We start from the raw sequence: 17319 nt of genomic DNA on the forward strand, positions 1-17319 counted from the left end.
CACGTGAAAGAAGTTGCAAAGGACAACTATGATAGGTAGCATTCCACATCAAAAATTCATTCTTTATCACTTCCCTACTCGAGGACGAGCAGGAGTTAAGCTTGGGGATGCTTGATACGTCTCCAACGTATCTATAATTTTTTATGGTTTCATGCTATTATCTTGTCAAACTTTGGATGTTTTGTATGCCTTTTATATATTTTTTGGGACTAACTTATTAACTCAGTGCCAAGTGCCAGTTCCTCTTCTTTCCATGTTTTTTACCCCTTTCAGAGGAGGATTTTGAACAGAGTCCAAACGGAATGAAACTGTCAAAAAGATTTTTTTCCGGAACAGAAAAAGATCGGAGAGCCGGAGAATCAGGGCAGGGGCCCACCAGGGACCCCACAAGCCCTCATGGCGCGGCCAGGGGGGAGGCCGCGGCCCCCTGGCTTGTGGGCTCCCTGAGGCCCCTTTGCCCTAGGTTTTGTGCCTATATATTCCCTAAAAATCCCAAAAAAATTAGGAGATCATCAAAAGTACTTTTCCGCCGCAGCAAGCTTCTGTCTCCGCAAGATCCCATCTGGGGCACGTTCTGGTGCCCTGCCGGAGGGGGATTTGGATACGGAGGGCTTCTTTATCAACACCATGACCTCTCCGATGATGCGTGAGTAGTTCACCATAGACCTATGGGTCCATAGCTAGTAACTAGATGTTTTCTTCTCTCTCTTGGATCTTCAATACAAAGTTCTCCATGATCTTCATGGAGATCTATCCGATGTAATCTTCTTTTGTGGTGTGTTTGTCGAGATCCGATGAATTGTGGATTTATGAACAGATTATCTATTAATCTTATTTGAGTTTCTTCTCATCTCTCTTATGCTTGATTTCATATCCTTGTAATTCTCTTCGAGTTGTGGGTTTTGTCTGGCCAACTAGATCTATGATTCTTGCAATGGGAGAAGTGCTTGGTTTTGGGTTCATACCGTGCGGTGACCTCACCCAGTGACAGAGGGGGTAGCGAGGCACGCATCGTGTTGTTGCCATCAAGGGTAAAAAGATGGGGTTTTCATCATTGGTTTGAGATTATCCCTCTACATCATGTCATCTTGCTTAAGGCGTTACTCTGTTCGTCATGAACTCAATACACTAGATGCATGCTGGATAGCGGTCGATGTGTGGAGTAATAGTAGTAGATGCATAAAGTATCAGTCTACTTGTCTCGGACGTGATGACTATATGTATGATCATTGCCTTAGATATCGTCATGACTTTGCGCGGTTCTATCAATTGCTCGACAGTAATTTGTTCACCCACCATAATACTTGCTATTTTGAGAGAAGCCTCACTATGGCCCCCAGGGTCTACTCAACACCATATTTTCAGCCTTGCACTTTTTACTTCGTTGCACTTTCCGCCTTCAGATCTCACTTTGCAAACAATCTTGAAGGGATTGACAACCCCTTTATAGCGTTGGGTGCAAGCTCTTTTGTGTTTGCGCAGGTACTCTGGACTTGACGAGATTCTCCTACTGGATTGATACCTTGGTTCTTAAACTGAGGGAAATACTTACTGCTCCTGTGCTGCATCACCCTTTCCTCTTCAAGGGAAGAACCAACGCAAGCCCCAGAGACAACAGAAGGATCTCTGGCACCACTGTCGGGGAAGAACTTTTGTTGCCGTAGCAGAAGCCCATGGCACCCCAAGGCAATATCTAAGGAGTACCAATGAGCTAAGCTTGGGGATGCCCCGGAAGGCATCCCCTCTTTCTTGTAGAAACCATCGGTAATTTTACTTGGAGCTATATTTTTATTCGTCACATATCATGAGTTTTCCTTGGAGCGTCTTGTATCATTTGTGTCTTTTATTTATTTTCTGATTAGTTTGTCATAATAAACCTTGTTGGACACACCCATTTGAGATAGCTAAATTATGCTATGATTTGTTAGAATCGCTATTTATGCTTCACTTAAATTTTTTGAGCCATGGAATTTCTCAAGTACTTCACTTATATCTTTTTGAGCACAGTGGTGCTGTTATTTTGAAGAATTTTACTCTTATGCTTCACTTATATTATTTTCAGAGTAGCTGAAATTTTGAAGAAATCCTCTCTTGCTTCACTTATATAATTTTGAGAGTTAATTTTTTAAAAGAACCTTGTGCACTCGTGCTTCACTTATACTTGTTTGAGAGCTTGTTATTTGCTTTGGCAATTTACTTTAAATGAAAATTAGTTCCAAAGTGAGGAATGTCCACGAAAGATATAATAAAAAAAATTCATGAAGATAATTGGATGTTAAACTTGATTCTTTGCAATAGTTTTTGCGATATGAATATTGATGAGTAATTATGCTCTAGTAAGAATATTGGTGTTAAGGTTTGTGATTTCCTATGCATGCACATGAAGTCAATAATTATGCTATGAAATTACATCCTACTTATGTTGCATTATTCGGTGTTAGTTATGTTTAATGTTCACCTATGATGATTTTTGTTCCTTGGTTGGGTGCTTCTCAATCTATTTGCTAGCCTTCACTTGTACTAAGCGGGAATACTGCTTGTGCATCAAAATTCCAAACCAAAAGTTGTGCCAAATGAGTCCACCATACCTACCTATATTTGGTATTTCAACGCCGTTCCAAGTAAATTTGCAAGTGCCAACTCTAATACTCTAATATGTGATATTTTTAAAGACTTAGTTGCTTGTTGATATGCTTGAGTGTTGAAATCTTCATGTCAAATTATTGACTATTGTGTTGTGTCATCTACAAGTCCATATGTCCATGCTGAAAGAAAAATAATACGATAAACATGTGAGGAAACATTCCACAATCAAAAATTTTGTTTTTATCATTTACCTACTCGAGGACGAGCAAGAATTAAGCTTGGGGATGTTGATACGTCTCCAACGTATCTATAATTTTTTATTGTTCTATGCTGATATGATATCATCCTTGGATGTTTTATAATCATTTTATAGCAGTTTTAAATCATTTTTTGGGACTAACCTATTGACATAGTGCCTAGTGTCAATTGTTGTTGTTTGCTATTTTTTCCTTCGCGGAAAATACATATCACATGAGGTCCAATTGCCATGAAACTTTATGAAGATTTTTTGGGACCAGAAGGAAATTTGGGGGGCAAGAATGAGCAGCAGCCAAGTCCCACGGGGGCTACTAGACACCACGGAGTGCTAGAGGCCCCTAGTGTGGCCTGGTGTCTAGTGGGGCCCTCTGGAAGCTTCTCCGCCGCCATTGAGCTCTATAAATATCCCAATATTCAGAAAACCCTAGAGGAGTCGACGAAAAATCATTTCAGCCGTCGGAAATTCCAGAGCCATGAAAACCAATCTAGAGCTCGTTCCGGAAAGGAACACAATCACGGAGGGGTTCACCATCCTCATTGGCGCTCCTCCAGTGATGATGCGTGAGTAGTTCATATCATACCTACGGGTCCGTAAGCAGTAGCTAGATGGTTTTCTATCTCGTTTTATTTCTCAATACAATGGTCTCTTGTAGATCCATATGATGTAACTCTTTCTTTTGTGGTGTGTTTGTTGGGATGCGATGAATTGTGAGTTTATGATCAGATCTATGAAAACATATTCATGCTTGATTATTACAACATCGTATTTCTCCTCTGATATTTGGTTTTTGTGTGGCCAACTTGATCTTCTATCTTGTAATGGGAAGAGGTGCTTTGTGATGGGTTCGATCTTGCGGTGCTCAATCTTAGTGACAGAAAGAGACATGACACACATGTATCGTTGTTATCAAGGATAAAACGATGGAGTCCATTCCTACATGAATAGATCTTGTCTACATCATGTCATCGTTCTTAGGCATTACTCCGTTTCTCCATGAATCTCAATACACTAGATGCATGCTGGATAATGGTTAATGTGTGGAGTAATAGAAGTAGATGCAAGCAGAAGTCGGTCTACTTATCTTGGACGTGATGCCTATATACATGATCATTGTCATGAATATCTTCATGATTATTTGCTTTTCTATCAATTGCCCAACAATAATTTGTCTACCCACTGCTTGCTATTTTCTCGAGAGAAGCCACTAGTGAAACCTACGCCCCCCAGGTGTACTTCACATCATCTATTTGCAATCTCTACTTTGTTATTTGCTTTTCTACTTTATTTGCTCTTTTGTTTTCAGATCTATATTATCAAAAACCCAAAAATACCTTGATGTATTCTATTTGCTATCACTACTATATGCATCTATCAATTTATCCTTACTTTACCCACGAGGGATTGGCAACCCCTCTACGTGTTGGGTTGCGGGGATTTGCTATTTGTGTGCAGGTATTGATTACATAGTCTTGTGGATCTTCCTACTGGATTGATACCTTGGCTTCTTAACTGAGGGAAATACTTGTCATCGATGTTCTGCATCATCCGTTAAGCTTGGAGAGAAACCAACGCACCAGTGAGGAACATCACGTCATCAAACCGCTTGTTCAGAAGGTCGAGTTCTTCTTCAGAGCTCTTCAGCTTCCGGTTCATTTCCGCCAACTCTACGGATTTGGGGGTGCTGCCGAGGACGAGGCTTGCAGAAATGCGTGTTAGACTCTCAATTTATCAGATTTTTTGAAATCCTGTGCTAGGATCTTTTCATTGTCCTACTAGCGTCTTGGGGGCTACGGTTCACTTTTTATAACTATATGGGTGTGTTTTCCCGCACTACTTTGACGCCCTGGATGAGATTTTTAAACTCACACAGGGCTCGGGGGCTACTGAATATAGGGATTGCTTATAAACCCATAAAACACAATTACTTTGTAAAAAAGACTGTGAATTACCTTGAAGCGTGCGAGCAGGCCGTCGAAAGCCTCTTTCAATCCAATGTCGACGGATCAAATGCTTTTCAAAACCGCACCCACAAGAGTGTGGTGTTCTTGAGGGATGGAAGAGTCATTTAGATCCTCCTCCATCATAGCCGAACACCCGGATTGGGGCCGTTCTGTTGTGAACGGCTATGTGTACGGCATTATAGTTTCCCTTTGCGGAGAAACTTTTGCAGATGGTTCCAGAGGTTGATAGGTCTCCGAAATTGTATTTGGAGAAGACCCGGAGTGTCTGAGCTCTCCTTACTTGCTTACCAGGAGGGATTCATCTTCCTGGCCCTTGGCGGCCGAGGTATTAACCTCAGCCATAATATCGTTACCCCGACCCTGATTTCCAGTTCTGGGGGATTCTCTCGAGACACTGCCTCTCCAATCTCCTTGATGGCGGCGGCGGGGGGGGGGGGGGGGCGTGTTGTGTTAAGCGACCCCGCTTTCCCGCGAGATTGGCTCGCAAAGAGTCCCCCTCCGAGATCTGATCAGTGGGAAAATCACGTTGTGGGCTGCAATACGGAAAGAAGACCTAACCATTAACACATAACCTCAAAACTATAGGATGTTTGGGTGATTGGATCCATACCTTTGCGATTAGGGTTTCACCCCGAGGGTCCTTCGAGGGACCAATTCAAAATCCTCAGATTCCTCGTTGGAATCTGAAACATCATCGAACATGGCCAGTGGGGCCCTGCATTGCCTCTTCGGGGCAGAGGGAACTAGATCTCCCTCGATGTCTTCGGACGCTGCCCTCTTCTTTGTGTGGGAGTATCCACTCTCCTCCTCATCATCTTCTCCCTCTTCTCCCTTCAGATTGGAGGGAGCAAACGTGTCTTCGGACCTGGTGTCCGATGGACCCTTCGATCGAAGACCCTCTCGGGCCTTTTTCTTCTCCTTCTTCTTCTCGTCCTTCTCCTTCGAAGCCATGTACGGCTTCTCGACCAGCATGGTTGTTGTCAATAAGACCGTCTTGGGGTCCTCGGGCAAGGGCATCGGACAGTTGATCTGCCGAGACTTTTTCATCGAAATCTACAAACATGGAGGAAAAGAGAAGTAAGAATCTTGTTAAAAGGAAAGGGAAAAAACAAAATATATGATAAAACCTTACCGGTCTCAGAGGGTTGATAATGGTGATACCGATGTCTTCCTTTTCAGCTGGCCAAGTCTTCCGAGGCTTGAACATCACCTTGCACAATTTCTCGTGGGTAATGCGGAAAAAGTTCTGCACGGTGGCCGGATCGTTCAGATTGTAACCCACACCGGAGTAGCCCGACGTTGAAAGGGAAGGAGGCGGCGATGTAGCATTACTTGGACTACATTGATGAGCTCGATTTTCTTCTCCAGCAAGACGGAGATGCATTTTCATCAAAGGAACGCCACATCGTCTCTGACATTCGAACTCCACTTGTGAGAAAGGCAATCAAAATGACCTTGGCCGAGATTCGGTAGCTCAAGAAGGGAGGAAATGTGCGCCGCCCGATTTCGTGACGATTTAACTCAACCCGCAGGCCGCAGCCGTGAGGGCTACGCGAGCCAAACCCGGACGTCTCCCCGGCAACCACATGGACCGCGCGGCGCCGCACCACCACCTGCCTACCAACCGCGGCCCGCGTCCTCACTCGCCGCTACCGCCTGCCACCATCACATCGCACCCACACCGACCCGGCACGCCCCTTTTCCCCGTCAGACGCCAGCCAGCCAGCAAGCTGCTTGCTTTGCTTCGGTTAGCTCGCTGCGCGGCGCCGCCCTCGGCTCTCCCGCGGCCGGGCTGCTCCGATGGCGGGGCGGCCGGGGTACGTCACGCTGCCCATAATCTCGGTGCTCGCCGCGATCGGCTACGTCTACTACACCGCGGTGTTCCTCGCGATCCCCGCGTGGCTGGGGCTCGCCACGGCGGCGGGGGTCGCCAACGCCGCCGCCTACACCGCGCTCGCGCTCGCCTGCGTCGCCGCCTACGCCCTCGCCGTCACGCGCGACCCGGGCCGCGTGCCGCCCGCCTTCGTGCCGGACGTCGAGGACGCCGAGACCCCGCTCCATGAGATCAAGCGCAAGGTATGACCGGCCGCCAGCCTCCCTCGTCCTGCACCGGCACTGCACCCAGATCTCGCTTCAAAGATTGGAGATTGGATCTTTCCGGTGGCTCCTATGTTTCGATTGCCGAATTTAGGCCTCAGACATTGGGGTCTTGGATTTAGATGTGGTTGTGGTAGAACATTACCTGGAAGCAAGATTCAGTGAGCTGGTGATTCCGTCTGTGGGGTTTGGATCTTTGAAGCGGAAGGCTGCTTTACCATTTGTAGCTCAATCAGTCAATCTTGGTAATGTCTCAGTCGGAGATGGGTCTGACGAGTGTCCTGCTCTGCATCCTTGCACACTGACACACTGTACTTAGTGACGGTCCCAGGATTTCAGGATGGGGTGCTTGGCAACCTAACCATACAAGTCCACAAAAACGAAAATGGAAGTACAGACTGTTTACGCAATGTCGTACTCCCTCCGTCTCAAAATAAGTGTCTTAAGCTTAGTATAAATTTGTACTAGAGCTTATACAAAGTTGAGACAGTTATTTTGGGACGGAGGGAGTATAATTTATAGAAAACAAAATTAGCAATCAGTATAAATTACATTTGTCATGGCAAGCAAGATATGATGGGCATGGTGTCACCACTCACCATCCTTAACCTGCACAAAGAATTCACATTCACCAAATGTAACACATCAGTTTTTATATCATTAAACTCCTGTTCTATCTTTAGCTTACTTATCACACAGTTTATTATAATATAAGTCTCAGCCCTAACTATAGCTATGGAAAGAATTAGTGTTAGCAGCATTTTAAGAAGCCCGCCTTGCTCCGCGCCACAAGGAAAAACACAGCATGCCGACAATGAAACCGTTACCAATTTCTTGAAGGATGACGGAAGGATGTAAAAGTTCATTCTTCATGAAGGGGAACAAAATACTAAAAAACAAACTAAAAGAATAAGCATAGGATTGTGTCCCCCATTTTCAAGAGCAAAGGTGACGCAACTGATCAAAAACATGAAACAATGTCGCGACCTGCTGCCAGTTGCTAGTTGTGCCTCCTACCAGTGGGTCAGCTTGGATTTTATCTATACTTATGTCATGGCCGGCACCAGTGCCGCCTACGACAAACCTTGAAGAACAAGTGGGTGTCGTTAGTGTCAGGCGTTAGCGATTTGCCGACGTTTGGGTCTCGTGTGACCTGTAGTGGCAAGCAAGCTAATGATGGTGTCACCACTCACCATCCTTAACTTGCACAAAGAATTCACACTCACCAAATGTAACACAGCAGTCATTATATCATTAAAACCCTGTTCTGTTTTTAGCTTATTTATCACAGAGTCTATTATAATATAAGTCTCAGCTCTAACTATAGCTATGGAAAGAATTAGTGTTAGCACCATTTTAAGAAGCCTGTGTTGTCCCGCACCACAAGGAAAAACACAGCATGCCGACAATGATCCCGCTACCAAATTCTTGAAGGATGTCGGAAAGATATAAAAGTTTATTCGCCATAAAGGGGAACAATATACTGAAAATAAAATAAAAGAATAAACATAGATCCCCCCCCCCCTTTTCAAGCACAAAGGTGACGCAACTGATCAAAAACATGAAGCAATGCCACGGCCAGCTGCCAGTTATTAGTTGTGCCTCCTACCAATGGATCAGCTTGGATTTTATTTATGCTTTTGTCATGACCGGCACCAGTACCGCCAACGACAAACCCATAGAACAAGTGGGTGTCACTAGTGGCAGGTTAACGATTTGCTGACGTTTGTGTTTCGTGTGACCTATAGTGGTGTGTGTTATATCTGATTATCTAGCAGGTGGATCTGACTCGTAAGGGAAGGATATATAACTCCTATTGTCTTTGTTCTCAAGAAATGAAAAGAGAAATCTGAATTTTTCCCTTAGTTGCTCTCTCTTCCCTCTCAATTCTGCTGTTCTGCTGTATCTTATTGCCTTGCTTCTGTATCTTGTCATCTGTGTGGCAAGGACCTTACAGACTACTGTAGTCAACAAACGACTTTACAGACGACTGTACTCAACAAAGTCTTTATCTCTATTGTTGATCTGTATAAATATGAAGATGTGCAAATTTTACTGATGTGTTCTTATGCTTGCTTCAAGCTGTTGCCATCAGTACCTTGTTCAGACTGGTCTTATTGGTTGAAACATGGGATGGTGCACCTTTTCTGTGTGCTTCTTCACCAAGAGGGGCTTACCGTTGTTATTTATATAGCAAGTTTTTAGTGTTAGCTTTCTGCTGCACAGAACTTCTAGTCTGTAAGAACTTCTCAGTGTTTCCCATAATGGAAAACGTAGGCCCTCCTTCTATTTCTAAAAATAAGAAAATAAAATACCGATCTTTTGCCAAAACTTCTGTGTGTACGTCTAGTATACCCCTGACGCCTGACCCAACATGGGTCCCTGACTCTAATAGTTAAGATTTGATTGATGAATAAAAGGAGCCATTTTCAACTGAAGGGTGGGACAAGAATGCACAGAGTGTGATATTCTCTGAATCTCATACAGATTACAGTTGTTACTTATTAGATAATACATACTCCCTCCGTCCGGAAATACTTGTCCTAGAAGTAGATGTATCTAGACTTATTTTAGTTATAGATACATCAATTTTATACATTTCTAGGACAAGTATTTTCGGACGGAGGGAGTATATCTTAACATAAACTATAGGTCCAGTCTTGCATGGAGTGCTTAATGATGAATGGGTGGACTTGTATGCGCATACATATTATCTGCAGTTGATTTGACAAGCTTAATCTATGTCACCGAAATAGGGTTATGTTCATTGCTGTATAGTGAAAGACATGTGACTGTTTGCCGATGTACGATAAGATATAACTTACCTTGTTGTCCGTGTTTAATTCTTATTAACAATATCTTACCAGCCTCCACGTTGTCATTGCAGGGTGGTGACCTGAGATACTGCCAGAAGTGTTCTCATTATAAACCTCCTCGCGCTCATCATTGTCGTGTCTGCAAGAGATGTATTTTGAAAATGGTGCTGATTATTGATTATGATTCATGTGGCCCTTTTCTATTGTGTGGTTCTTATTCACATTTGTTCTGATTTTTTATGCAGGACCACCACTGTATTTGGATTAACAATTGTGTTGGACATGAGAATTACAAAATTTTCCTCGTCTTTGTGCTGTATGCTGCAACCGCAAGCATCTATTCTATGGTACTTTAATATCCTTGATTTACTCTAGTGAATATGCCTGTGTTGTGATTGAGCATGAGAAGATTCAGATTTATGTCAGGCTCTGATAATTGGAGGCGCAGTGCATAGTGCGCCTAAAGATGAACAATCAGGAATTGATTCTCCAAGAAAATCGATAGTAAGTGAATTGAGAAAGTTATTTCAGTTTTCAGCATATAAAATGCTGGCGGATAAAACATATCTTCTAGATAACTAACACAAGAATGTTAAAAATGTGCAGATTATTTGTGGTGTCATTCTGTGTCCAATGGCTTTGTCATTGGCTACCCTCTTGGTCTGGCATGTTTACCTCGTCTTCCATAATAAAACTACTATTGAGGTTTGAAAAAGTAGAATCCTCTTTATCTTTGAGGACTTAATTGTTTGTCCATCTATAATGGTAGCTGTGTTTTGCAGTACCATGAAGGAGTTAGGGCAATGTGGCTGGCAGAAAAGGCTGGAGGTCTTTACCATCATCCGTATGATCTCGGTGTCTATCATAATATTGTTTCTGTAAGAACTCTTCCCATCACTTCTCTTTTACACACACCGCAATCACTTCAGCACTGAAGTATGCTTACCATGCAATGATTCAAATGCCTTGTTAGTAACTTTGGTAATAGCCTCTCTAAGTCCATGACTCTGCTTTCTACTTGTCCTTTCAAACGGAGTAAATGCAGTAATCTAGAGAAAAAAAAGTTAACAAAAAATAAAAACAGCATTTATATCTGAAAATTTTGGCAAGAAATATTCAGACCTCTATTACATCTTCTATCTCTTATGTCTAGCATGGCTTATATGACATTTTTCATATTAACCATTTGGCTAGATTTGTTTATGTCTATCACAAGTGAGCACGGTGCATATCTCTGCACAATTTTTTTGGTAGTGCTAATATTCGCATACATTACATAACTATTTAATATTTCAATCTTTTTCGAAATGGGCAAGTGGACATACTTGATAGCGAGTGCATGTCCGTACGTGCCTATAATTTGCATTCCGTTTTTCTTACTAAACGCCAGTTCAGAATGCTTCTTAATTTGTAAATTTATCTCTTAAAAAGTATAACAGGAACCATGGGGGCATCAGTTTTCTCAGCTCTTTTCCTCCCCTATGGCAGGTACTAGGCCCCAACATGCTATGCTGGCTCTGCCCTGTATCGAGGAACATAGGCAACGGCGTTCGTTTCCGCACATCATATGATATTCCGCTATCTACACCACCACCTAAAGCAGAAAAGCATCTGGCAATGTCTTGAGCTCTTGCATTGAGAGCTTATATTGTGGGATCAAATCCGTGAATCATGCTGCAAGTGTAAGGTACATAGCGAGGGCCGAGGAGCTTCAAGAGTATTTCCTCCAGGCCCCAAGGATGTATCTAGAGTTAGAAAAATACTAATCTAGCTAGTTATTCCATTATACTTTTTGACATGCTCGATGAGAAGAATCACCGATACCTCTCCTTAGATTTGGAGTGGCCTGTGCTCAGTATACAAAAGTCTGAAGTGAAGAGGCAAAGACTACTCTGTTGTAAAGTAAGTGTCGTTTCCCCTGAAGTCCGTATATTGCGTTTTCGTGTCACGGAGGGTTAAGGGACAAATGTCCAATTTAGTCGATTTGTATAGAGCTGTTGTGTTATAGATGTTGAATCCGTGAAATCTGCTTACAAAATGTGTGTCTGTCTGTATATGTGCTTGTGACCGGACGCAGGTTTTTTCGTGGTCAGACCGGAAAGCGGGCCATTTTCTGTGAAACCTATGCAGCCTGTGACGCTTGAGAAGCTGTAATGGCTAAATTTGGAGGTTTCAAATACAATTTAGGAGTTGGTTACCTTGTTCGCTGAAGGCTGCTACGAGACGGTGGCAGCAGGAGGGCAGCACAGCAAGTCGCCTAGATAGTTTAGGACGTCTGGATGTGTAGGTACAGTGTGGACAGTTCGGAGTAGCAAACTTTGTTTTAGCCGTGAATACAGTAGCCAACATGATTAAAATTACAGGTTTTTATAAAATACTACCTCCGCCCCAAATAAGTTTGTCTTAGATTTATCGAGATACGGGTGTGTCTTTCTAACACTAAAAAGACGGAGGGAGTATAACCTACGGAGGTAGTACTATTGGTCTGAAACCAAGCATAATGCTTATGATTTCTACTCATCTGCTGCAGGGGTAGTAACACTAAATGTAAAAAAGAGAAGCACGGCAAGAAAGCTGATGGAGGCTCTGAATCTAGACCAGTATCACGTGTGCTATGATGCTCCTACCTAAACCTGCAAAACCCAGCACCTAAAACCCTCACCTCACCTTGTCCCTTCCTCTCTTGCGACTCGCACTCGCAGTTTGCGTCCCCACCAAACCTGCAAACATCAAAATCAAAACATGAAAATGTGCCCCATTCGGGCAAGAAAAATAGTGCTTCAAAGTTAGCTTCACATCTGCTTCATCTGCTCATACAACAATTGACAGGTAACCAACCAGACCACGCACTGACTGACCTGCTCGTTGAGGTACCAAATGGCGTTCTCCGGTTCCTGCCGCGTCGCCATCGTGACGAAACCGAACGGGGAGCGCCCGGCTTCTCTTCCGCGGTGGCGGTGGTAAACAACTTAAGCATCGACCACTTCCCTCGTAGTCACTGAACAGCTGCTTCAGATTAGAGCTGCTCACTTTCCAGGGAGATTGTCCACATAGATCTTGAACGAAGAAGACACTGATCGACAGGGGTGGGGAAACGGTGTTTCTTCTGTCCGGGCAGCTCCGGTAGCAGCTGTTTTGTACACAGTCAGGGTCAGCCTGCCGTCCATCTCCTGCATGTTCAGATTAAAGGCAAGTCAGCAAAGCATGAAAATTTCTATATTCTTAAGTCAGCAAAGCATGAAAATTTCTATATTAATAAGATTGTATTACATGAAAGGTGTGCAGATGCAAACCAGGGGAAGACATTCCATCCATACTGATACTGCCATGATATACTTGCTCAACTATGAGCACAGGAGCTGCAGCTATGATAGAAGAATTGGTCCCTTATTAACTTAAAAGAGAGTGGCCGCGCCAAGTTATCATTTACTCCCTCCATTTGTAAATATAAGACCTTCTAGAGATTTCATTATAAACTACATATGGATATATGTAGATATTTTTAAAGTATAGGTTCATTTATTTTGCTACGTATGTAGTCCATAGTTTTCTTGGCCTCCTCAGCAGTACTCATGGTGACACCCATATCCACAGCTCTCGCATGTTCCCCTCTCATAAATGATCTGCACAGACACAAAGTAGAAACTGTATTTCAGAACAAAGAAAACACATACAAGTCTTAATAACTTTATTGTCTAACTGCCTATTCAATAACACTGATGAAACAGATATCCATAGCGAATGAATAGCCTAGAGAAGGCCAAGAAACATGTCTAAATTATTTGAGAGTTTATTAAGAAGCTAGAAATAAAAAGAGTATAATGACCAAACCAAGTGGCTAGAAATGAATACGTAACAATCTTGTAATCAACAGCATATCCACACAGCACAAACATCGGTCGAAACAAGATCATACAGGTACAACCTGCAACGTAAAGATATCACACAAGCTCACAAAACAGCCAGCTACTATTAGATTCCAGCAGCTTCACCCTATGGATTTCAACAATGTACATGGCCAATAACAACAGGGGGAGTAGAGAACTGTGTGTCTTGCTACCAGTAGTTGCAGGGCCATATTGAGTCGTGCATACACTACTCATGAATCAGGAACTAGAACACGACAATGCCGACATCCATGAAGAGCAGGGCACGGTCCTTCTTGTCAATGTCATACGGCAGGTTCCCAATGCACGTCGTGGCCTCCTCGTCCGGCTCGGAGTACCCCTCTGGTGTGTATTCCTCGTAGTATTCCTGTTGTCTTGGGGATGGCGTTGTTGGGTATTACACAACATTTGGGCCTTCCTCCGGATAAGATGCTGGCACACTTTTGCACTTAAATGTTTGCCTCAGTGTTTTCCACTTTGTTTCCTTGTCAGTGCCATGGCAATGATCATCATTCAAGAGCCCTTTGCCCCAGTACTTGCATGGAGCTGGAGCATCGCATACAAAACAGTAGCACTGCATTTGGAGAACAGTAATTCAATCAGATTAGGAAGGCTCAACTGTCTACTCTGCTAAGATAATCTTTGTCAGGTTTAAACTTAAGTTCAGTAGCCATGGTGGGATCATCATCATCGTCATGGAGTAGAGGTTTTCGTTTTCAGCATAAAATCCTGGACTGAAACTCTGCGAAGTGTTCGGTTCAGGGAGTAGTGTAGGTTTAGGCAAAACCCTCGCTGATTTCTAGCTGGCCTAGTCATGGGATGGCACGACGGAATAGGAGGGCTGATGGAGTCGTCGAGGGCCACTTCATGCGCGCATGATCCGAATCGTGGGATGGCACGAGTCACGAGGATCGCCGCCGTGAAGATAGCATCGGACGTTGGTGGCCTTTTGTTTTTCTTTCTGTCGCTGTAACAGAATAAGTATGCAAAGCCTGAAAAGCTGCAAGAAAGTTGCGCAGCACAAATATCTCTCTCTCGCGTGTGAGCTTCTCTTCTTCTTGATCGCCGGTGAGCTCCGGCGAGACGCTAGCCGAAGGGGTTTCGTCCGACAATTGGTATCAGAGCCTCGTGCTCGACGACCTGTGAGGGATGACGGAACCTAGCAGTCCGGCGAAGAAGAACAGCGAGATCAGCGGGTCGGCGGGAGGCGCGATGGTTGTGCACCAGCGCATCGTGCGTGACATCGGAGGCGCGTGGCCTATGCTCACGCGTACGAACTACTCCGACTGGGCCCTCCTGATGCAGGTCATGCTGGAGGCGCGACAACTCTGGGTCGCCGTCAATGACGGGACGCCGGAGCGAGACACTGATCGCACGGCAATGGAGTGCCTGCTGCAGTCGGTTCCCCCTGCGATGGTGTCCACACTCGCCGCGAAGGACACGGAGAAGGATGCGTGGGACACAATCAAGACGATGCGGCTCGGCGTGAGCCGCGTCCGGGAGGCCAAGGCAACGGCCCTCCGCCGGCAATTCGAGGCGATCAAGTTCGGCGATGGTGAAAGCATTGATGACTTTGGTATGCGTCTCTCCTCCCTGGTCACGCAACTCGAGCTGCTGAGTGACAAGATCGGCGAGCCCGCAGTCGTCCGCAAGTTCCTCTCGGTCGTGCCCAAAGCCTACTCCCCGATGGCGTGCGCGATCGAGACACTTGTGGACCTGAACACACTCCCTCTCGAAGAGCTGATCGGGAGGCTTAAGGCGGAGGAGGAAAGATACGAGCTCGACACCGCGCCCGGAGCGGGCGACAACAGCGGCAGGCTGCTCCTCACGGAGGAGGAGTGGTTTGCGCGCATGAAGCAGCGGGAGGGAGACGGGTCCTCGAACAGCAACGGTCGGGGGCGCGGCCGTGGCCGCGGCCGTGGCCGCGGACAGAGCTCGGGCCGTGGCGGAAGCTGTGGCGACAAATCCAAGGACATCTGCCGCTACTGCAAGCAAGTAGGGCACTGGGCACGAGAATGCAAATCCAAGCCCAACGGGGAAGCGCATCTCATGCAGGCGGGCGCTGACGATGAGGAACCAGGGCTGCTGATGGCCCAGGTATGCGGCCTGGTTGACAACAACCCCGACAGGGCGCTGGCTGCGCCCGTCCACCTCGTCGAAGACACTATCCAGGCCAACCTCGGACACGAGGGGAACGGCGGCAGTGGAGTGTGGTACCTGGACTCCGGAGCGTCCAACCACATGACGGGAGATCGCTCCTCTTCGTCGAGCTCGACACCACCGTCACCGGGACCGTCAAGCTGGGAGACGGATACACGGTCAACATCTGTGGCCGGGGGACGACCCTCCTCACCTGCAAGACCGGCGAGCACCGCGCGATTACGGGGGTGTACTTCATACCCAGCTTGCGCTCCCACTTCATCAGCCTGGGCCAGCTCGATGAGAGTGGATGCCAGGTGCTGATCCAGGACGGGGTACTCCGTGTTCGTGATCGTCAGCGACGCCTACTCGCGAAGGTGCATCGAGCACCAAATCGCCTGTACACCATCGCCCTGCAAGTCAGTCAGCCTGTGTGCCTCGCGGCGGCAAGCGCAGAGGACGAGGGATGGACGTGGCACGCGCGTTTCGGGCACCTGAACTTCGACGCCCTGCGCAAGCTAGCGCGGGAGGGAATAGTGCATGGGCTGCCATTAATCGACCAGGCGGATCGGCTCTGTGACGCATGCCTGGCGGGAAAGCAGCGGCGCACCTCCTTTAGCAGGCAGGCACGGTACAGGGCACAGAGCGCCTCGAGCTGGTGCATGGCGGTCTCTGTGGTCCGATCACGCCTACAACGCCGGGCGGGAAGAAGTACTTCCTCCTCCTGGTGGACGACGCCACGCGTTTCATGTGGGTCGTGCTACTAGCGTCCAAGGACGAGGCGCCGGCGGCAATCAAGAGAGTACAAGCCGGCGCAGAATCTGATCCGGGCGGAAGCTGAAGGTACTGCGAACAGATCGCGGCGGGGAATTCACCTCGGGATCATTCACAGCTTACTGCGCCGAGCTGGGCGTGGCAAGGCACCTCACAGCGCCGTATTCACCCCAGCAAAATGGAGTGGTGGAGCGGCGGAATGGAACGGTGGTGGGCATGGCTCGTAGCTTGTTGAAGGCCAAGCGCATTCCAGGAGAGTTCTGGGGAGAAGCGATCACGACGGTCATATTCCTGCTGAACCGATCGCCGACGAAGAGCGTGGAAGGTATGACATCGTACGAGGCATGGCATGGGCGCAAGCCGAATGTGGGATACCTTCGCACGTTTGGTTGTGTAGTCTATGTCAAGGACACGCGCCCAGGACTGAAGAAGCTGGATGATCGCAGCAGGAAGATGATCTTCGTCGGGTATGAGCAAGGGACGAAGGGCTACAGGGCGTATGATCCTGTCACAAAGCGGGTGCACATCACCCGCGATGCAGTGTTCGATGAGAACGCGCACTGGGACTGGAGTTCGGAAGAAGCAGTGGCGAACACCTTCAGTGGTAGCAACACTTTCACGATCGATCAGCTCGTGAGTGGTGCTACAGTCCAAGCTAGCGGTGGAGCGGAGTCAGAAGCAGAGCCTGCTACGCCGGCCGTTGGAGCGTTCGTACCTCCGCCGAGTACCCCTCTCGGTGGCCTCACCACACCAGCACCCCTAGACGCGCGCGTGGAGTTCGCGACACCACCTACTGATGC

The 17319-nt window shown here is 46.4% G+C and overlaps 2 protein-coding genes across 2 annotated transcripts; one reads left to right on the top strand and one right to left on the bottom strand.

The window, feature by feature from the left end:
* Positions 1 to 5422: 5422 nt before the first annotated feature.
* On the bottom strand, positions 5423 to 6319 carry LOC123444915. Its single transcript, XM_045121800.1, has 2 exons — positions 5939 to 6319; positions 5423 to 5859 (listed from the first exon to the last, which is right to left on the bottom strand). Exons 1-2 carry the CDS (start codon positions 6194 to 6196, stop codon positions 5425 to 5427), a joined length of 693 nt encoding a protein of 230 aa, XP_044977735.1. The 5' UTR covers positions 6197 to 6319; the 3' UTR covers positions 5423 to 5424.
* A 97-nt stretch (positions 6320 to 6416) lies between these two features.
* On the top strand, positions 6417 to 11773 carry LOC123444914 (probable protein S-acyltransferase 16). The gene is made up of 7 exons (XM_045121799.1): positions 6417 to 6882; positions 9791 to 9883; positions 9965 to 10066; positions 10146 to 10223; positions 10326 to 10424; positions 10502 to 10597; positions 11208 to 11773. Exons 1-7 carry the CDS (start codon positions 6607 to 6609, stop codon positions 11343 to 11345), a joined length of 882 nt encoding a protein of 293 aa, XP_044977734.1. The 5' UTR covers positions 6417 to 6606; the 3' UTR covers positions 11346 to 11773.
* The last annotated feature ends 5546 nt before the right edge of the window (positions 11774 to 17319 follow it).

Source organism: Hordeum vulgare, chromosome 3H (genome assembly GCF_904849725.1).
Source record: "Hordeum vulgare subsp. vulgare chromosome 3H, MorexV3_pseudomolecules_assembly, whole genome shotgun sequence".
NCBI classification, from domain to species: domain Eukaryota; kingdom Viridiplantae; phylum Streptophyta; class Magnoliopsida; order Poales; family Poaceae; genus Hordeum; species Hordeum vulgare.

What these genes read in the sequence shown, in the direction of transcription:
- LOC123444915 (XM_045121800.1), bottom strand. Translation starts at nt 6,196, where the DNA reads ATGAAAATGCATCTCCGTCTTGCTGGAGAAGAAAATCGAGCTCATCAA. An exon ending in TTATCAACCCTCTGAGACCG is followed by an intron (nt 5,860 to 5,938) that starts GTAAGGTTTTAT and finishes CCATGTTTGTAG; the next exon opens with ATTTCGATGAAAAAGTCTCG.
- LOC123444914 (XM_045121799.1), top strand. Translation starts at nt 6,607, where the DNA reads ATGGCGGGGCGGCCGGGGTACGTCACGCTGCCCATAATCTCGGTGCTC. An exon ending in ATTCTCCAAGAAAATCGATA is followed by an intron (nt 10,224 to 10,325) that starts GTAAGTGAATTG and finishes AAAAATGTGCAG; the next exon opens with ATTATTTGTGGTGTCATTCT. An exon ending in TCTATCATAATATTGTTTCT is followed by an intron (nt 10,598 to 11,207) that starts GTAAGAACTCTT and finishes CCCCTATGGCAG; the next exon opens with GTACTAGGCCCCAACATGCT.